Source organism: Pezoporus occidentalis, unplaced genomic scaffold (genome assembly GCF_034315485.1).
Source record: "Pezoporus occidentalis ecotype Australia unplaced genomic scaffold, CSIRO_AGI_Poc_V1 ctg17, whole genome shotgun sequence".
Lineage (NCBI taxonomy): Eukaryota > Metazoa > Chordata > Aves > Psittaciformes > Psittacidae > Pezoporus > Pezoporus occidentalis.
This window is the reverse complement of record NW_026913531.1, coordinates 3994144-4015194: the sequence shown is the minus strand read 5'-3', so window position 1 is coordinate 4015194 and position 21051 is coordinate 3994144. Positions and strand designations below refer to the sequence as shown.

At 43.3% G+C, this 21051-nt stretch overlaps 2 protein-coding genes and 1 long non-coding RNA gene across 22 annotated transcripts in view; all 3 read left to right on the top strand.

Moving 5' to 3' along the window:
* Window positions 1-2479, top strand: part of CAPS2 (calcyphosine 2) — a 32965-nt gene extending 30486 nt beyond the window's left edge. For 7 of the 12 annotated variants that reach the window (XM_062613767.1, XM_062613766.1, XM_062613770.1 and 4 more), the window contains one exon: window positions 490-1832. In XM_062613767.1, the coding sequence (XP_062469751.1) occupies window positions 490-665 (176 nt within the window). In that variant the 3' untranslated portion in view covers window positions 666-1832. Of the gene's footprint in view, window positions 1-489 lie in introns of all 12 variants that reach the window. The other 5 variants (XM_062613773.1, XM_062613765.1, XM_062613774.1 and 2 more) reach the window with 1 other exon arrangement.
* Window positions 2480-13646: 11167 nt separating this feature from the next.
* Window positions 13647-18291, top strand: LOC134161099 (uncharacterized). Its single transcript, XR_009963828.1, has 3 exons — window positions 13647-13741; window positions 16783-16885; window positions 17491-18291. It is a non-coding gene; the product is annotated as an uncharacterized LOC134161099 (long non-coding RNA).
* Window positions 18292-18858: 567 nt separating this feature from the next.
* Window positions 18859-21051, top strand: part of KCNC2 (potassium voltage-gated channel subfamily C member 2) — a 104615-nt gene continuing 102422 nt past the window's right edge. For 4 of the 9 annotated variants that reach the window (XM_062613762.1, XM_062613756.1, XM_062613763.1 and 1 more), the window contains exons 1-2: window positions 18859-19293; window positions 20010-20739. In XM_062613762.1, the coding sequence (XP_062469746.1) occupies window positions 20098-20739 (642 nt within the window). In that variant the 5' untranslated portion in view covers window positions 18859-19293; window positions 20010-20097. The remainder of the gene's footprint in view (window positions 19294-20009; window positions 20740-21051) is intronic. The other 5 variants (XM_062613761.1, XM_062613754.1, XM_062613757.1 and 2 more) reach the window with 3 other exon arrangements.

Sequence of the window (21051 nt, the reverse complement as noted above, 5' to 3'; positions counted from 1 at the left end):
ATAATCTTTAAGCTGCTAGAACACACACGTAAATTGCAGAACACTTTTTGAATGTAAACTTGCATCTTTTTCCTAGTGCTTTGAACTTGTATTATATGTGAAACATATGCATGTTTCAGAAAGCATATAAAACATATACTTTATTAACGAGAATTTTTGAATTATTTCAGAATTAAAATTCTAGTTAGCAAATGCATTATTCAGTTTTTGCAGTCATTTGAAAGAAAAAATCTTCACGATCTCATAATTAGTTGAAATTAGCCTCATGTTTCTGCTGATAGTTAATGCTATGATGTGCTATTAAAGTAAGAGGATTTCTGCAGCTGGTGTTAAGTGAGCCAATGACTTAATTCTGAAATCAGAGTATTAGTTCAAAAAAAAAAAATAATTTGCAAGCTAAAATTTGAAAGTTTCTTGCCTGAAGTATACTAAATTCTATGTGTTCACTGTTTGTGAAAGAGTGTTTAACGGAAAACTATACTTTCACAGGCAAAGCTACAGAAGAAGAAATTAAATCATCATTTCTAGAAACATTAGGGGAGTCCTGCAGCAACCCCAATGAAGTGTCCTATTCTGAGTTTGAAGATTACTATGAAGGATTAAGCATTGGAATCGTGGATGATGATGATTTTGTTAATATCTTAAGGAACCCTTGGGGAATTTAGAGTGGAAGATGACAAAAGTGAAGAAGAGGCATTTTTTAAATAAGGAGTGAGCTAAATATGGGAGGATTTAGTCTTGATGTGCGTTTCTTCATAATTAGTGTCTTAAACTGATTTCAGGCACTGAAAATTTTAGCTGCTTTCAGAATAATAGATGGCAAGTTTCTTAAAGTGTCCGTTGAGTCATGCTAACCACTTTTGAAATTTATAAATGCTGTTCATTCCTTTTCATTGGAAATAATGAAGACTGTTTCCCTACCAAAAGGCATAATTTACTTGATACTAGAATGAAGTGGCCTATTTTTAAATAAGGAGAAATTAGAATACTAAAATTCAGGAAGGGGTATATGTAGGAAAAAAAAATTAGTTCACAGTGATGCACTGTGAAAAGCTTTAGATTTAACTGTATAAATATCAATGGTGGTTTTTCTTTAAAAGTAATATGTTTACTCTTATAGCATACTTTGTCTCATTTCTTGTTTCTTATGCTGGTACTTAGCTTGAAAAAGAGCAGGTCATCCTTTTCCAATTTCGAGGATGTCTGCAGTACTCAAAGGGCAGAAGTGTTGACACCGTTTAGCCCTTTGGCCTGTAGACCATCTTGACCTTATTTTTTCATCTTTGTCAGGCAGCTGAAGCTCAGCATTGAATCCCAAAGGTTTCAGTGAGCACATACATATTTTGTAATGCACTTATTCCTTTCCTATATTTCGCTAGTAGTTTTCAAAACAAATAATTTATATTTAAATATCTGGTTTCTCTATTTTCTGTTGCTGTGATTTTAGTTTTTTTAACTAAAACATAGCAATGATATCTGTTGTCAAACTGATATATAGCATTTCCTATCTACTCTGAAAGTATAAAACTCAAAAGTGTAAAAACAAAACCCCAAGCCTAACCAAACCAAAACAACCACCTCTGTCACAAGAAAAAGAAAATCGTGAATTAAATATTCCTTGCTACTTCAAATATTCAGTCAGATGCATTTTTCAATGTAATACATCTCATTAATTCTGTAAAATTCTTTGTGTTAAGACATAAAAACTGTACTATTAATTATGTAGAGAGAGATATAGATGATCTTTGGTTTCAATATAACTGTCACCAAAATTAACTGTAAATGGAACTGCATTTCTTAAGCCTATGCAATTAAAATGAATTAGTATCCTCTGTGCTTGTCTGCCTGGTTTTGAATTTATAGGCTGTGGTTAACAGAACCTTCCTCTTGAGACAGTATTTGTGTTTCATAGGAATTTAAGGGCAGTGCTGAAGTGAATGCTGAAATGAGGGACTGTATTCCCTCTGCGGGTGACTGGTTTATTCTAGATAGAGCTCTTGTTTCAATAGCTTGTGTGTTGTTTTGATTGTTTTTACCCTGTCCTCAGTTTTAAGTAGAATTGCAGTTTCTGCTCTAAATCCTCAAAGGAGGGATTTGGGGGGTTCTTTTGGGGTTCCAAAAGTCTATATGTATTGGTTTGCAGAGAAAGGCAAACTCTCTGTCCATGCTTATTTTAAGCAAGAATTCTGATGTGACTCATTAAGATTTTCTTGCTCCCCATTCCTGCTGGAATTTCTCTTGCTGAAAGGATTTTGTTAATTAGTGTTCCTGGAATTGGTGATTCTGAGAAGGGTAATTTCAGCTGGGTTTACAGGGGGCTGCTTGTTAATGTCTCTCCAAATAACTGAAAAATACCAAGTGCCATTTTTATTGTTTTTTTGAAGAATCACCTGCTCTGTTTAGACTTGTTCTCTTAGGAGAGTTGTACCAACATATAAAGCTGTAGCCCAGTTTAATAAATGTGAAAGTGATTGTGAAATGAGGTATGGACACATTTCTTTTTGCAGTGCTTAATTTTATTGTGGTGCTTTTGCGTAGGTTATTCCATGTTATCTTTTGGAATGGAAAAATTGATGACTAGTGGATTTATCTTAGTGGGTCTGCTTATCAGCGGAGGCTGTATAGGTCACATCTGCTCCAAATTAAGTGGGTTTTATTTTGTTCTTATCACTAAAATTATGTACTGTTATAGGAATATTAGTTCCATAGCTTTAGTAGCCATGCTATTTTATTCTTAACCTGGAGGCAGATTCTTAACAGGGTATTCTGTGGTAAATTCTAAAGGTCAGATGTTGCCTGAAAATACAAGTAGGTGCTCTGGTAATTACGTAAAACCTTCTAGTTATGTGATTTCTGTTAACTACAAGGTCAGTTATGCATCGGTGGCTCCCTCAAACCATCAGGTTTATTGTGAATGTCAGTTGTGGTCTACACATCATCTATGTGAATAGACATCATCTAATGTGATGTCTATTGTGAATTTATAACGGAGTTCACACATGTCCCTTTCCATCTGGCCACTATTCTCATTGTCTAAACTTAAGATGGTGACAAAGAATTCCAACCAGCTTCCACCCAAGGCTGGCCCACCATGCTTGCAGTTAGTGGGAAAACACAGAAACTGTGTTCCAACCAGGGTCTGCAGTGTCTGGCTTCTTTTCATTGATAGTGGTCTCAATACGCTCATGAATTGCATTCTGATTTGTTCTTATTTACTTGTAAACATTTGAAACTTTGTAAACCTGAATCCTTTTCTTTGATCAGTGCTTTGTAGCTGTAAAACTGTCTGGGAGTTCCTACTGGGGTTTTCTACCTTCTAAATGTGTTTCAAACAAAACCTTTTCTGCATTTGTTACCTTTCTCAGAATTGCCTCTTTTCTGAATTCGGATATGTTCTTAGTTAGAAGTGGTGTTTTTGGAGAAGCTGACTGGCTTTTCTCGTGAAACTCACTGCTTAATAAAGCTAATTGTCTTCATGCCACCCTGATTTACGCTTCTGCTAAAAAGTCTGAGCAACCCACTGTAACTGAGAATATCAGAAGTGCATTATGCTGCCAACATATTTTGTACTATTAGATGCATGTGCTCCCAGAAGACAAGTGGAAATTAATGAAGTGATGTAACTCCTTATTCTCCAGGTCTATGACTACTTCATCAAATGAATATATACTGGCAATGTTATCTGGAATATTTAAAAGCATTTGTAAGAAGCAAAGCACAGACACATGTACAAACCTTCAGTAGCTTCACTTTGTCAGCTAATAGAAATATGGCACCCTCATCTGGGAGAGATTTGTTGCTGAGAGGAGGTATTAAGGATTCACACCCACAAACTCTCTGTTTCCATGAGTCTCTGCCAGATGATCAAATGTTATGGGTCTTTGAGGCCAGAGAAACAAAAAGATTAAAATCTGTCTCCTACTGTGTGTTTGTAATGGGGGTACTGTTTAGTTTTGGGGTTTGTGGTCTTTTGGTCTTGTGGAGTTTTTTTGGGATTTGGTGATTTGGTTTGTTGGTTAGGATTTTTTCTTTTTTCTATTTTTTTGAGCGTGATGTCAGTAGATAAGAAAAAAGAAAGCCTAGAACTGATTTCTTACATGTTGGTCTGTCAAGTCCATAGTAAAATAAAGCAGGTTTTTCTGTGGCAGAAAAAGGGAAGGTAGAAAATCACATGCTTTGTTTTCTGGATATTACTCTAATAATTTATCCTTCCTCTACTCTCCTTCCTCTGCTTTATACTTGGCAACTTAGAGACTGGGATAATTCTGTGCTTGCTTTTCATGTTGTTAACCATGTGGTCTTTGGGAAGCTGAGTTGGAAGGACTCTGGTAATCATGAGGCATCTGGAGTGACGAAAGAGGCAAGTAGAATTTCCTTCCAGACTTATTTAGGCTAATTTTCCCACAGAGAACATTTCAAAATGTTAACTGAACCAGAAGGTTCTTAGGAAAGAAATGTGGTAAGTAGGTAACTACATAGTGACCCTATGAAATACTTTGGTTTGTGGCTCCCATACTTTTGTTGCATCCCTTTTTGATGGTGGGGAAGCAGAGGCTTAAAGATGAGCAAGTAACCTTCAGGAAAAAATAAAAATAATCTGTTTATCATGAGTTTCTTATGTTTATTATATCATTTGTTGTCTTTACCTGGAATTTATAGTGTGTGGGTACCTGTTTTCTGGCCTCTTTTCTCCTCACTCAATTGTTACATTTTAAATGGAATTAATTGGATTTGTGCATGGGAATTCCTGTGTTTGTTGCTACTGGCAGAAATTTTGTGTGCTCAGCATCCCCAGAGAAGCAGCTTTAAAATAAAATAAATGGCAGTTTCTTTGTGGATTGATTTTGTTGATGCATTCTCATAAAAGGCATTTACTATTTCAGGATCTTTTGCTGGCTTGTGTATTTTCTAGCTCGTGTTTTTTGACCTTTTGCTGTCATTTCCCCCCTCAGTTTTAGGAGAAAATAGGAATCTGAGGGACTCTAGAAAAGGTAGGAAAAATGGTATTTCGAAGTTGTGCTATCTAGCTATCTAACTAATAAGGGTTCTTCTTGCAGAAACCTGTCACCGCTTTCAAACTGCCCTTTTGAGTAATCTCAAAGAACCTCTTTGGTGGACTCCTTACAAGTAGGCAAAATTTGAGAGGTCTTACAGAGCCGGGAGAAGTGAAGGTACTTGCTTTGGTCCTGGTGCTGCAGGACTCTCTGATAGCTGCTGCAACGGTGTGCTCCTTTTTGTAACCTTTGTTGGGAGAGGCTTATGGGAAGGAGGCTTCTTGCAGTCATTTAGCTACCTATCAATGTGCCAAGCTAGAACACAAGGACTGTCCCTCTCATGGAAAAGCTGCTCTTTATAGCAACTTGTCAAAACATCAGCCACTTAGTACCATCTCCATCCTTTCCCCATATTTCTATTTTATGCTGCATCTCTGATTTAATTGTAAGCTGGGAGTGAAACTCGGCAGGAGCTGATTAATTCAGGTTTGAAAGGGCTCCAAGAATAACTCCTGTGTCCAGGTGTCCTCTTTTTATCCGTCCCATTTCCAGGGTGGTTGTTGGTACTTCTACTCATGTTATCTTCAGAGTTTTGGCCAAGGCCATCACAAAACTCGGTCTGGGAGAAACATGCCATGGGTGATACCTGCTTCAACAGCTTTACACTTCATGTGGGGAAAACCCTAGGCTGTTATAGGGAAGCACATGTTAAAATCAGAGGAAGCAAAATAGCAGCTTTGGTTATGTATCTTAAAGCAATATTCCCTTTTCTTACAACCTCTCTCAAGTAAGTGAACACTAAATGACTCCGATGACTAATTCTGAGATCCTATGATTTGTCTTGGCATGAATTAAATCCTGCACTGATGCTGGTAAAATTATTCCCCTGAAGTAATTTCTTTTGACAGTAGTATTTGCCTTGCAGGTGCTAGTGATTAACCACAGGTTTCATTTGTGAATACTACAGTTGTTTAATCCACTAGACATTCTTGAATTATCCTTTCTCAGTGTTTCATGACCAAAGGGAACAGCAGCAGAGGTTAAACCAATGCTGCAATTTAACCCCCCCCCCCCCTTTAAAAGCAGCATTTTGGAAATGCCTGATATAGCAACGCCACTTAAATCAAGTTATAATATATTGAGTTTTATGGGTTTGATATGCTTTTGAGAAATATCTGTTCTAGACAGTATTGTTGCATAGACCCAAGTAACCATAAGGAAATAAGCACTCAGAAAAGTTTGTTTATTTAAACCAAGACAATGAGAAGGGAATCGGTTGTCAGTGCCAATAGTGACTTTTTATATTTGTTGTGTTCCTTTACTGATACCTTACCATTCTTTCAGACTATGTGATTACTAAGTTCTCCCTCCAATTTTACCTTGGTATGCCTCCAAACTCTCTTGGGAGCATCCTTCTTGGAAATGAGCTTCTTCAGTAACAGCCATAACACTAAGACTTTTTTGGAAATAAATCAAAACATGAAGTAACATTCAGCAACAAAAGTCTCTAGGGGAGAGGATTAGGAGATGGGACAGCTGAAAGCAAATGGTACCTGTGATGACATTGCTACTCTTCAATGCTTTTTGTTCATTAATATATTTTTTCACTCTTTCTTCTGGAGCGCCAGCCATGAAGAAAAGCCTACCCTGTAGTATAGGTTGATGTAAATACTCTTCCTTAACATACAATCAGAAGAAATCAGTCTGGAAGAGATTGTGCGAAGTTTTCACACTGTTATCCTATATCACCTGTAAAAAATAGTGTGTGTGTGATGTGTGTGTGTGTGTGCGCGCCTGGGCCATCTTCTCATTTGTGATGGAGACTCCACCATATTCCCAGGTAATCTGTTCTACTGCTTCACTGCGCTTCGTTTGAGAAGTAGTCCCCTACAGATTAACTTGGATCTTTCTTGTTACAGTTTAAGCAGATTACTGTTTCTGCTATCATATCCTTTCCTTATGCAACTGCATAAGGAAACTATTGCTACATCTCCTTTGATCTGAAGTCTGCTAAATATGACTGTTCAGGAAAATTACATTAACTTGATGTGTTCAGTCTATTCTCATTATTCTCCCTTAAGTTCCAGTTGGTGCATTTCTTGGACTCAATACAGTTCCCTACACTAGGCAGAATGCACTTTTTAAGGTTTTGCCAGTGAGATACTTGTCTTACAGATTTTATTTGTCTGTGTGTTTCTGCTTTTCTTTGCTGGCAACAACCTGATGTTACCAAGTATTGCTGAGGTTGCGGTAAGTTTCAACCCACAAATTTTCTTCTCAAAAACCGTTTTTTCTTGCATTATTTCACTTGAGGAATGGTGAAGTTCTGCCATACTATGAAATATGAGGAGATGTTCCTGCTGGAAAATGTGTCCTTGAGTGTCAGTTGCATGGGAGCTCTGTGCTTATGCTTCTTTTCAGATTGACGATATGCTTTCATCAGCCTTACCTGAGACTAGAAGTATTATTACTCTTTCCCAGGTGTGCTTTGTAAGATATATATCAGTGAAATCCACAGCATCAGCAAGGAATCATATAATAAAAAACATAGAAAACTCAAACAATGACATGGTTTTTCATATTTCTTTTTAAGAGTGGGGGGGACAGTAAATGGAAGCTGAGCCAAAATATAAGATGTTTAACAGCAGCTCTTTTCAGTCTTTGTAAATGGTCTCTTATGCAATTAATAAATGTAAATGTAATGTAATGTACACAGAAATTTATTAGGTTTTATCATTCCTTATTTTTGATGTCATAGGGAAAATATTTTTATTATTAATATCTTTATTAGATTTTTACATGTGTACTAATCCTCGTGTTTTCTGATGTGTAGAAGTGCAGGTAGACCACCTGCATTCTACAGTTACTTTAAGGTGATTCCCAAGCCAAACATTACTTTCCTTCGACAATGTTCAAGATACAGGACTCCTATTACTTCCTGCTGCTCTGTTTTCCCTTCTTTTACTTAAATTAAGCTGTCTCTAACCTGATGAACTGAAAGGTTTTGTTCAGTATCGGTAGTGAAACAGCGCTGTTACCATGTGAGATTTTTCTTTAGCCCCTTGTTAACTTCCTACTGTATTAATTTCTGCAGTGCCTTCCCCCTCCTCCCCAGTGAATTAACTACCATGAATAATACATAAAATTATGAACTGCCTTTCACCCTGAAGGAGCAGTCCACAAGGTTGCTTTAGACATTAGGCAGGAATACATCAAGATTACTTGTTAGTATTCTTTTTGGCTTACTTGGATTTTTCTCTCTCTGAAATGAAAGGACCTGTAAAAACAGTAGTCATATTAGTTCCAAATAATAATGGACTTCAAACTGTTCCGTTGCCCTTTTACTTCAAAGACCGTCTTTTAGAGAAGTTGTTAGACTGACTTGGGCTGTAGAGAGTATTTGATGGCAGCAATTAATGTAGACTGTGCATTCATAACTCATATCTATGAGCAGTTTAAAGGTGGAAAAAGATAGTTCTAACACTTAAGAAAACAACTGAGAATAACAACATAGCAAAGCTCTGAGCTTTGCTGTGTTGTTAACTGGCATTTTAATTGCCAGTTCCTAATATGTATTCTAATGGAAAACATTCAGGAGCATCAAACAAACTTGGCATGGTAGATGTCAATTTAGTGATCTAATAAAACATAGGTGGAGGCTGGTGTCATATCTTTGCAGTACTGGAAGTGCCTTAAGACAATTCTGTATTGTGAAGCTGAATGTCCTATTCCCACAACAGGACACAGCAACACTCTTCCCTTAGGAGAGGTAATCAACCACAGGCCTTTTTGCCCATCTGTGTTCTTGAACAAGTGTTGCCTAGAGCAAGGGCTGGGTGGCTGTAGGATGTGAGCTGACGCATGGAACCTCCTGAGCAATTTTCAAAGTGAATATTAAAAGCGTAAGCCAAGGATTTATTAAAAAATGTAAATGAACCTGGTAAGTAATGGTCTCTCCTTCCCCCCCCCCCCCCAGATCAGTGTAATATTCACATTACTTATGATACTGCTAGATTTTAAACTAGAGCTTCCTTTTCTGGAGGAGGAGTAGCAATCTTTCAGTCACAGTAGTGGGGGAAAACTTAAAGGTAGGCTTAAGATGGCAGCTCTGCTCTCAGAGCATCTCTTTTTGCATTTTGTCTTCCATTTACCTCTCCTTTTGATGCTGAAGCTTTTTGAGATGGGACATATGTCAGTTACTGTTTTATTAATGTGCTTTCTAGCTTTGAAGTGCCTAAAAACTAAATCATGGGCTGAGCTGGGCCCTGTACAAGCTGTTACACTGGGATATAATCCTTGCCTCAGAAAATGTAAAGTCTGAGTTGGAAAAGGTGTAAGACAGAGATGAGGATGGGAGATGGAATATTATGTTAATGATGCAAGCAGCTAATATTTAACGTAACCACAACCATCTCGGGTTGCCTCTTGCTTATTAAATATCAATGATAATGATTTGTTGAATTAAAAGATCATTGAAAAGTCAGAGCAAATCTTCATCTCTGCATAGGTTAGCAGAGGTAGAGCTTGAAGTAGGGAGGGCTTTAAAATATTATGAGGATTTTCTTTGTTTAGGCAACTCCCAAACAGAAGATATTTAGAATCCATTCTCTTTTAAAAAGTTTGTCATTTGACTCTCCCATGTGGCATTCTTGGCTTTATGAAAAAATAATTAGTACATGATATGGGAATGCTTCTTCCATTTTGACAGTCAACATTTACTAAAGATGTAATGGGCAAGACTTTGTTGTCATTGTTTTTGAGCATGTCTTCTTGTTGTTAACCTCCATCTTGAGAAAGAGCAGCTGAGAACCCAAGTGGAACAAAGTGGCAGTATGGGAGTTCCTTGTGTGAATGCCTTGCCAGTAGCTGTTCTGCGTATGTAAATAGCACTCCTCACTATGTCAGTGGCAGATTGGCTTCTGTCTCTCTGCCAGTCCTGCTAGCTGCCAAATTGCTAAGTGGAATGGTGAAGGTTACAAAACTGACACCCCTAAGCTCCCACCGGAGACTGGCAGTAAGCTTGTACCCATGCTGCGGCTTGTGTACTGTGATCGTGAAGTGAAAATACCTTCTGCAGAGGGGTATAAAACTCAGGTCATTTAGCCTGCATACGTTCAAGGTGTAGGGGGACGAAGAAGGTGTTGCAGCAGCCCAGTTGCAAGAAACAGCCATGGGGAGCTGTGGCAAGGTCTCCATTAGTCACTGGCAGGAGTGGGCTGCTTAGCTTTAGGCAGCTGCTTTAGGCACTTCTGCTGTACTGCTACAGGCTTTAGGCTGTCTGCTTGCTCTGCAGAAAAGCAGGGTCTTCCAGACCTTTAAAGGCATGTGTCTTTCTCCTGAATATGTAAAGGCTTAGGGGTATCACCATAGCTGAAAGGACTAGCAAAAGTTAGGAGGGTATTCACTCTTCCTGTGGGACACAGATGTTAGAAATCGATCCCTACTGTAGTTTCAGTAGTTTGGCAGATCAGATCAGTCCAGGACCTAACAATTCTCTGTTCCAAGCTCCTACTGCAAGAGGTAGACAAGGCCTTAGATAAGACTGTTGGTGTCCCAACGTCCCTGTTTCCTCCAGCCTAGGCACTTCTCTTCTCCAGCTCCATTTACACCCCACTTGCGCAGGACAGGCATGTGGCCAGGGTGGGTGTCTTGCTGGCTGTGTTGTACCTGCATTCCCCGGCCTGGATGGTGTGCTCGGCAAGAGTGCCCCTTAGCACCTGCAGCAACAGCCACTACCTTCCCACCATTGCTCCAAACCAGCCCTTTTTTTCCCCCTTTAAGGCAGGCATGCAGCAACTAGAGCACTGCAGTCAGAAACAAATGGGGAAAAGCTCTCAAGGGTACCAAATGCTGCAGAAATGTTTACAAGATTAGTGTGGACACAGTATGTTCTTTGACTACAAAGTGTAACAGTGCACTGTGGTTTTACTCTGTGCTTAAGATATATAAGCTGACTTGTTCGAAAATATGCAGAGACTCCAACCTTCAGTTTTACAACCTCACATTATTTTCCTTATACTGAGATGGGCTACTAACTGAGAGTTACTTAGGGCTGCTTTTGTCAAGACTTCTGTATCTCAGCATGACCTTGCACAGCTCTTCAAGGCTCACTGGCACCTCGCCTCTGAGGAGGAAGTGCTGATGATGCAATCCATGATGGATCTGGCGTTTCCCGTCTGTCTATATCCTGTCAGGTAGGGTAATGGTCCAGTTTACAGGTTATAGCAGAAATCTGTGCCAGCACCTCTAACTTTTGCAAGCGAGACTGGAGCACAAGCAGAGGAGATGCAGTGTTTATCTCTTGAGAGTACTCTTCTGTTTCCATGGCAGTAGACAGCTCAGTCCAGATTTGGGCAATCCTGTCTGCAAAGTAGCATGAAAAAAATTAGGAGAGAAAAAACTTGACTGCAGCTGAATGGAGGCAGTCAAAATTAAAAAAGCTTGCATACGTTGGGTCTACTATATGACACTGCAGACACTATGGAGAAACCTCTTCGCTTCTTGTGTAGCTAAGATCTGATTTAAGGTCTGTCTGCCTCTGTCAGTGAGACTCTGTGGGGGACTTTTGCCCCTTGCATTTGAGGAGTTTTCCTTCGGATAGGTAAACTATAACTACTCACAGTGGTAAGACAAAACTATTGCAAAGCAGAATTATTAAACATTGAATCAATAGTAGAGAATGAGCTGTTGTTACAAAATCTCTTCTATACACTGAGAGAGTAATCAATTATATGGCTGTTGCTTCAGGAATGCCTTGAAGAACATCAGTGCAAATATCTGCAGAAGATGACCTGTTAAAGCAATCCCTTGTCTTCTTGGGGTATGTGTATTATGGCCTCTTACAAAAAAAGTAATTAAAACAATGGAGTTTTAGTCACAGAAAGGAAGAAAATGATAGATGAGGTAGATTTCCAGTTAAACTCTGGTGGAATGCAGAAACTAGGTGGAACAATGCCAGTCATCTGGAAACCCTTGCAGTCCTTTTAGAGCGTTTTCATTGATTTTGATGCCATGTGAGAGAGGGTTTGCTGACTTTCTTAAATAAATCACTACCATATGTGGGCTACGTATCATATTTGAACTGATTTTAGGGGAAGATCAGTAAAAGCTAGCATTAAGAGAAACATAAAACTGCTTCCAGAACATTTTAGTAGGTGGACCTATTCTTTTCAAAACACAGGCTAGCTGTTCAATAACAGTTTGAATATCTATTGAGGTAGTATAGAGGGTGTACTAGATGATAGATACTGCAATTTACCAAAATAAAAATGTAAAGGTCTCTCCTGCCCCTAGAATCAAACTGTGTCCAACTCAATTTGATTGCTTCAGAGACTTAGAAGTGAAAGCTTCAAGTTTCTTTGTGAAGTTGTTTAGTGGTACTTGTGCAGTGCCCCTGCAAACTGGCTGTTTCTTAATGCAATCTTTGCCAGTTAGATTAAAATGACAGATGTTTCAGAGAAAACTGCATCATAGATCTGGAAAGTTTTGGTTTTGTTGTGTTTTGTGGTTTGTTTTTTTTTTTGTCTGTGTTTTTTTTCTTTCTTTTCTGAAGAGACTGCTAAAAGAGATAATCAGGCACTTCTGTTTAGACAGATTTCTTTCTTTCAGGGCATGCTTTTCTATACTGGAGATAGCTATTTGTCCTGCATCTTCCAGGTGATTGTTGATTATTTATTTTATGGGAGTGTTAAAGACTTGCAGCAAGATGAAGCCCTCTTTCTGCTGACACAAAGTTTTGTTACTGATGTGTTACCTGAACATTTCAGCCTAAACAAATGTTATAGATAAAGAATAGAAGGAAATGTTTGGGATAGCATTTCCCAAAATTTTCATGAGGCTTGTGTTCCTGTGCCAGGAAGGAGAAGCAAGGTCAGTGGAGACTAAGTCATCTCTGCTGGCTTAGATAACCATGCTGTAAGAGAAGATACGCGACTTGGGCATTTCCCTATTTTTCCATCTCTAGGCACTTTCTGATTACAAATGGAAAGATTTACCCTTTTTGAATGATGGGAGCTTGTACCCAAGAACTGTAACTAGTTTAGAGGTACTGCATTCATTTCCCTGTCCCTTGGGACTCAGTATGATTGACTAGGTCATTCCAAGACCTTTTTTTTCACAGTCTCTGTCAGTATGTAGAGCACCTGAAAGCAGCTCAGTATCTGCATTCTTCTTGAACTAAAGTTTGAACACCTGTTGGGGAGCTGAGCACTGTTCTCACTGTTTAGTCTTCTTTACAAAACCACTACCTTGCTGGTGTGTGACAGTCCCTCAGAAGTGGCATCATGTGCCGGCTGCAAGTTATGAATGGGAAAGACCCTTTACTGAACTTTAACTGGAATTGAAGCAAATATTCAGGATAGATCAAAAATTCATTCCAACTATTTCAGCATTGGGCACTAAAAAATGTAAGTATGGACAGAGCCTGAGGCAATACCTTCTTTTATAAACAGCATGTAATATCCTGCACCTCTCCAGAAAAGGTGATATGAATCAGCACTGACAAAGCTACTTGAATTACAACAGAAACAGGTGAGTAATCCTTTCCACCATCTTGCATTGCTAATACCTCTGGTGTTAGTAATTGCAGGGAGCCAAAGAGCACCCCTGGGTCATGAATAAAAAGGGCAGTGTCTAGGAGAAGGTTCTGGAAGGGTAAAAGGCCTATGGGATCCACTCCTGATTTAGAGGAACAGTGGATCAAAAGCGGAAGGTGACAATTCCTAAGGGATTGCCTCCTGTGAAAGCGGGTACTTTGGGTCTGGGAGTTTGAGGCTGGTTGAAGGAGATGATTGGTCAGAACAGTTCCACTTGCATTATATGTGTGTCCTTGTAGCACTGTGGGCAAAACAGCCTGACTGGAGTTCTGGAGGACAGTTGGCTGGAAATGGATGGGACTAGTGCTGGACAGCTCACAGCCACCTTCTGGCAGGCCACTGCCCAAACATTGCCAGTTGCACCCAATGTGCTTAGTCAGTATGACTGCATTTGAAGGAATCGGAGCAATCCCAAGCACAGCTACAGGTTGGGCAGAGAAGAGATTCAGAGCAGCCCTGTGAGGAAGGACTTGGGGGTGTTGGTTGATGAGAAAATGAACATGAGCCGGCTTCAGTGTGCACTCGCAGCCCAGAAAGCCAACCGTATCCTGGGCTGCATCAAAAGGAGCATGACCAGCAGGTCGAAGGAGGTGATCCTGCCCCTCTACTCTGCTCTTGTGAGACCTCACATGGAGTATTGTGTGCAGTTCTGGTGTCCTCAACATAAAAAGGGCATGGAACTGTTGGAACAAGTCCAGAGAAGGGCCACAAGGATGATCAAGGGACTGGAGCACCTCCTGTATGAAGACAGACTGAGGAAGTTGGGGCTGTTCAGCCTGGAGAAGAGAAGGCTGTGTGGAGACCTCATAGCAGCGTTCCAGTATCTGAAGGGGGCCTATAAGGATGCTGGGAAGGGACTCTTCATTAGAGACTGTAGTGACAGGACAAGGGGTAACGTGTTAAAACTTAAACAGGGGAAGTTTAGATTGGATATAAGGAAGAAGTTCTTGACTGTAAGGGTGGTGAGGCACTGGAATGGAGGAGGTTGTGAATGCCCAAGGAGGTTGTGAATGCTCCATCCCTGGCAGTGTTCAAGACCAGGTTGGACAAAGCCTTGGGTGACATGGTTTAGTGTGAGGTGTCCCTGCCCTTGTCAGGGGGTTTGGAACTAGATGATCTTAAGGTCCTTTCCAACCCTAACTATTCTATGATTCTATGAATGTGTTTTGCCACAGAGGCAATGCTAAGCAGGTTGCTGAACATCCACGTGCCAGTGCTAAGGAGAGCTTTGGAAAACATGGAAAGGTGGAAGGAGTTTGGAAGAGGAGCAGAAAAGAGATGGGGAAGACATCTGTGGAGCAAGCTAGGATATGGAAGAGGACAGGCTTGAGTTTCTCTGTGGGATGGAGGGTCTGAGGGACACCCTGGGGAAGGAGCCCCAGATCAACCTCAGCCCTAAAAGTGTATTGGCAGATTCTTTGCTGGAACTGTCTGGACCCAGAAAGATGCAAGAAGTGGAGCAGCTTGTGGTATCAGAAGCTTGTGCAGAGCGATGTTGCTTTGAAGTCTTTTGAGCACCTGTGGGAGGAGTAGAGAACTGAGAAGATGATGAGAACACAAGAGATTGGTGTGCTCCAGGATCTCAATTTAGGACTTTGAGAGAAAGTGCAACTGTTTGGTTCAGAGCTGAAACAGGATCTGTGTGCAACACGGGGCTGCGGCTGGAGGTAACACAAGTTAAAACATGCCAGCCCCGGCCCTGTGGCAATGTCTCTTCACACTCCCCAACACCCCTTTCTTTTGAAAAGAAAAACCTGAAGCCTATTATCACGGATATATGTATGCACTGTTCCCTTTAACATCCCCTCCCCACCACCAGGGAAGGCGATGACTTAACCATGTAGCATGGGTTATGCTGTGGATTACTAATTAGACAATACAATTAGCACTCACTTGTTTTTTTTCTACTGTGTCATGTCTCAGGAGCCCCCAGTCTTGGCTTCCCTAGGCTGTTTTTTTCCTTTGATAAATATAACACACAAGGAACTTTGCCAGTTTTCATTTTTCAATGACAAATACCATGTTCCCTGGAATTTCACAAAGAATTGAAGATCTGGGGTGGGGGAAGGCAGGTGAAGCACCCTTGTGTGTAGGCAGTGCCTCATATAAGGTACTCCAGCCTAAAGATGCAATCAAGCTTTGGAATTTAGAAATAAGGACAACTTTCTGCTGGCTTTATTTCCAGCCTCATCCAATTTAACTACACCATGGCTCCTTGCAATTGCATTTCACAGGCATTTACTTAACCTATTAATTCCTTTTTTTTTTTTCAGTTTCAGAGTAGGATTCTGACTTATCATCAGTACACTTCAGTATAATGTGGCTGTCATGTTCTGCAAGATCTGTAATGAATTGCTACATATAATTGTAAATAGTGGAGATGATTATAAATAATATGGGAGAACAGAAAAATATATCAAAGAAATAAGTAGAAGATTAATAAAATGTTAATGCCAGTGAGTATTTAAAATATATAGTTCATTTACTTAATCATCAACTAAATTGATATAAATTGATGGCTTTAGCTGTTGCATTGTCTTCTATTATAATTTTAAATAATAAAATTGTTTGGGTTTTTTTGTCTGTTTTCTAATTAAAATATTGTATGAAAACTATGACATGGTGAGGTGCGCTAAAAAAGCTTCACTACAGTTGCACTAGAAAAGCTGCACTACAACAGTGAGAGGCAGAAGGTGGCTTCTGCCTTTCACATCCTCTCCAGGAAGGCAGTTGGTAGCTGGGTAAGGAAACCCCTAGTCAACAGGGACAGAGCTCCTCCAGAAGGTGATTCAGAGCATGACTGTAACTGGGGCATGCTGCATTTGTGCTCAGACTTGTTTTTCTTTTCCACAAGTCCTTTCTTCCATTTGCTCTTTCATTGTTAGGCAGCTGGTAACCCAATGGCTTTGCGTTGCAGTACTCAAGCTTGGAGGAAGAATGATGGCTGCTAGAAAAACGTTCATTTGGCTTGGGTTTCTGACAGCTGTCTTCACATCTAATTTTATTGCTTTGTCGGCTAAAACAGTTTTAACATAGGACTTTTCAGCAGGGAAAACTGATTGTGCATTGCTCAGTGTCACCCAGTTCCTCTAAGAAAGTTCCAAATCCTGAGCAACAGAAATGTTTTTACTTACCTTTTACATGAGTATGTTTGAGAGTATGTGGAAACAGATTTGTTTGTTTTCCATTTTCAGATGTATTTCACGGTAAGACTCACTCAGGAGGCACATTTCTCCCTCTTACATATGTTTCATACTTCCACTTTTATTGGAAGTACTGAGCAGTGCAAAAATTCAGGTCAGTCTCTTGGGGGGAGGAATTAATTCATAAATGTTACTACAGTTGCCTATATAGAATATTGTCATTCAAGAAAATGTCAGTCTGGAAAGTTAATGTCTAATGTAATTTCAACCTTTATTGAGAAGTCTGCCACATGCTGAAAATACAAGGAAGAGTGACACACAGAAATTAATAGCATTATATTTAGTAACAGACATGCTGTAGAATATGGACAGTTTGACGTGACTGAAGGGTTATTATATTCTGGTAGAGACCATTGCTTTTCTTACCAATTGGGAACATTATTTCTTTCCCATGCAGTTAAAACCCCCTGTGTGTTTAAGAGGTCTAAAGTGTAAATATTACTCATAATACATGCTTTTTTCATGGCATCAGCATTATGTGGGGGGTGACTGTAAGGTTTTTGTTTATGAGGTGTCATCCTTGTTAGTCTTGGGTTTCTTAGGTTGTTGGGTGGCTTGTGGAGTATTTTTTGGGGGGTGATGGGTTCTCTAGTGTTTTGTGGTTGGTTTTGTTATCGTTTTGGTTTGGTGGTTTTGTATGTCTGTTTGTGGTGACTCTTTTTTGTGAAGGGGGGTGCTCGTTTTCTAACTTGAGCGCAGATGTGGGACTTGAGCAGACAGTGACAGTTCAGAAGGAAGTCCTGCTATTCTGTGATGATGCAGTTTGTCTAGAGTTTTGGCAGCTACTGCCACCCCATGGTTTCCCACAAGGGACGAATGCTGCAGAGCTTTTAAACGTTGCGTTTCTCCAGAAACCTCTCACAGGTCAGAGAGAAGACAACAAACACTCATTTTTGTCTTACCCCCTTCTTCCCTATGTCCCCTTTTCAGTAAAAGCCCCTCTGCAAATAAAAGCAAGTATGGCATGAGCAGCATTGCTTTGGTTTAGCACGGATGAGTCCCTTCCACTGGATTTACAACTGTGTAATTGAATATTAATTTTGGCTCCCGGGAGTTTTCACTGATTATATCTGCATTGGCAGGAAGTATTTTGCATTCTTTATTTATTTTTTTTTTTTTCCAGGAACTTCAAAACACATATCTGGAGAAAGCTTTTGAAACCCATTTCTTACAGTTGCTGCTGCTTTGGGAGTTTTTGTTTACATCATGGATGCCACATACAGACAGATCTGGGTTAAAGCAAGCTGGTCTGAGTGGTGTCCTCTGAGTGTTGCTTCCAGCAGAGCTTTGCCCTCCAGTGCCTCAGCAGGTACTCAGTTGAAGGTTCTGACATGGAAGGGGGACATTTCAGGTATTGTTACTCCACACATTACTTCATGCCAGGGAATACCCTTGGTGTGGAGGAAGAGTTTGCTTTTTAAGAAGAGGCAAGAGAGACCTCATTTTTGTGTATCTTCTTGCTGGAGTTGGAAGCTTCTTTCCCTTGGACCAACCCAGCTGAAACCAGGCATCAGTAAGATAGGCTGTAGAAAGTAAGTCAGTTGGCTTGGAGGCAGAGGCTTTGGCACAGGCATTGGGCTCCCTTCCTGGGGACTCTCCAACTTCCATCTCCCCCGTTGCTCTCCACCACCAAGCTCTACGAAGTGCACGGAGCACGAAGCGCACCCACTGTGCTGTACTGTTTTTCCCACCCGACACAAAAGTTGGATCCCTCCTCCTTGAGCTCTCCCGATCCCCGGTTTGCTCCGGGGGCTCCTCCTGGGAGCCGGGATGCTCTTGGCCGCCGCAGGTACTGCACGCACCGACCAGCCGTGAGAAAGACCTTCTCCGAGAGGCTGAGCAGCTCCTCTCAGCAGTCACCTGTAGCTGGGCGCTGTTTTTTTACCTGCTACTCTAAGCCCCAAACCCTTCGCGAGGGTTTTCCTGAAGTGAAGTGAACCGAACCTCCACGTAGCACAGCAGAGGTGGGGCTGCTTTTCCCGGAGAGATGTGGCTTTTGCTGTCACCTGCCTCCGCCCCTCGGGACTGGAATCAGGGGGCTGGAGGGATACGGAGGGAGGGCTGCCCCCGCCCCGGGGAGGAGCTTCAGCCCCAAATAAGGTGCCTTTGCACGTTTGGGCTTCTCTTCCCAAAGGGGCGCTGAGGTTACGACAGCGCCGGTCCCCGAGGAGACCCTGCCCGCCGCCCATGGCTCTGCTTTCGGCCGGCGGTGCTCGCTCGTAGCCCCGATGGGGAAAGGCTGCGTCCCTCTCCTAAAACGAAGCGAGCGGCATCTCCGAGCGGGCGGCGGGAGCCGCTGTTACGCCTTTCGGAGTTGAGCATGGAGGAAGGTGAAGCAGCCACCTGAACGCGGAAAAAGCCCAAACAAACCTAACAAAGCCCAACAACAAGTAGCTCTCGCCTGGCGGGGAGGCAGGGAGAGCGGCCGGGAAGCGCCGTCCGCCGCCAGCCACCACCGGAGCCCGACCGAGAAGGGGATCCGCGTTTTCTGCTCCGGCCAAGGTAACTGTGGGGCTGGCGGGGGGAAGTGGGGAAGTGGGGAAGCGTGGAGAAGCCCCCAGCGGCGCGGCGCTTGCTCCGCCGGCTCTTCCCCGCCATCCGCTCTCGTCTTCGTGATTTGTCTGAGAAAGTGGGATCCGAGCTCCGTACAGGCAGCCTTTCCAAGGGTGTGCCGGCTGCCGGGCTTACTGGGGAGGGGGGTGTGTGTTTTGGTATTTCCTCCCGAAAAGCAATCCATCTCTCAAAAAATGGGGGGTGGGAGGGAAGGCGAGCCTCTAATCCGTCTTTTTTTTTTTTTTTTTTTCCCTGGTTAGGCTGTTATGATAATAAAAGATAGATGCCCCTTAAATAATTAACCGCACACTTTCTATTCCATCAGCTCGGTTCTCGCAGCCCCGCGAGGGAGGAGGGGGTGGGGAGAAGCGGCATTGCCATTCCGGCAGCCGCTTTCAGGGGAGGCGAGGGCAGAGACCCGGAGCCTTGCCCGGGGCAGGCCGGCGGCAGAGAGCCCTCCGCGGGAGGAGCGTGCTGAGCTGCCCGGCGGCGGGCCGGGCTCTCCCGGAGGTGCGGAGTGGCGGGGGATCGGGGGGATGGAGCGGGCTGGGGTAGGCGGTGACGGCGGGGAATAGCTTTCCCCACCCCCCCCACCTCCTCCTGGTGATGCTTGGGGGGGGGGGGAGGGGGGGGCTTCTCCTCGATTTCTTCTGTTTGCGTTTAAGGCAGCAGCTCGTCCGCCGCGGACCTGCCGGCGACCCCATCCCCGCCGCCGCCTCCCGCGCCCTCCCCAGTCATGTCCGACCCGGAGCGATGGGGAAGCTCGAGGACAACGAGAGGGTGATCCTCAACGTGGGGGGCACGCGGCACGAGACCTACCGCAGCACCCTGAAGACCCTGCCGGGGACCCGCCTGGCCCTGCTCGCCTGCGAGTCCCAGAGCGAGTCCCCGGGCGGCGAAGAGCCGCCGCCACCGCCGCCCTCCAACCCCAACCCGCCGGCGCCGGCCGGAGGCTGCCCGGAGCCCGGCACCGGCTGCAGCCCCCGGGGCGGCGGCGGCGCCAGCGAGTTCTTCTTTGACCGGCACCCGGGGGTCTTCGCCTATGTGCTCAACTACTACCGCACCGGCAAGCTGCACTGCCCCGCCGACGTCTGCGGGCCGCTTTTCGAGGAGGAGTTGGCCTTCTGGGGCATCGACGAGACCGACGTGGAGCCCTGCTGCTGGATGACCTACCGCCAGCACCGAGACGCCGAGGAGGCTCTCGACATCTTCGAGGCGCCTGACCTGCTAACGGGAGAGCCGCCCGCGGACGGCGACGACGACGACCTGGCCGCCAAGAGGCTGGGCATCGAGGACGTGGGGGCCGCCGGAGAGGGGAAGGGAGGGCGCTGGCGGCGGCTGCAGCCCCGCGTCTGGGCACTCTTCGAGGACCCCTACTCCTCACGGGCTGCCAGGGTAAGCGCTGCTGGACGGCGCTCCTGTCGGGGTGGCTGGGGAGGCCGAGGGGTGCCGGGGGCCCCATATAGGAGGCAGCCATGTAGGTGCGTCGTGGGGAGGTATGCCCCCCATGGGGCAGAGGTGATGCTTTGGTGGGCTGCTGCACGGGGATGGTGTCAGCCCCCAGGGGGGAGCAGTACTTGTCCCCTCTGCATCTGCAGGCAATTTCAGACAGGGAGGGGGTGATCCTGCTAGGCCAGTGTCCCCTTATGGGGTGAGGTAGGAGCTATGCCCCAGGGAGCTTGTGGTGGAGCTGTACTTGCCCCGTTG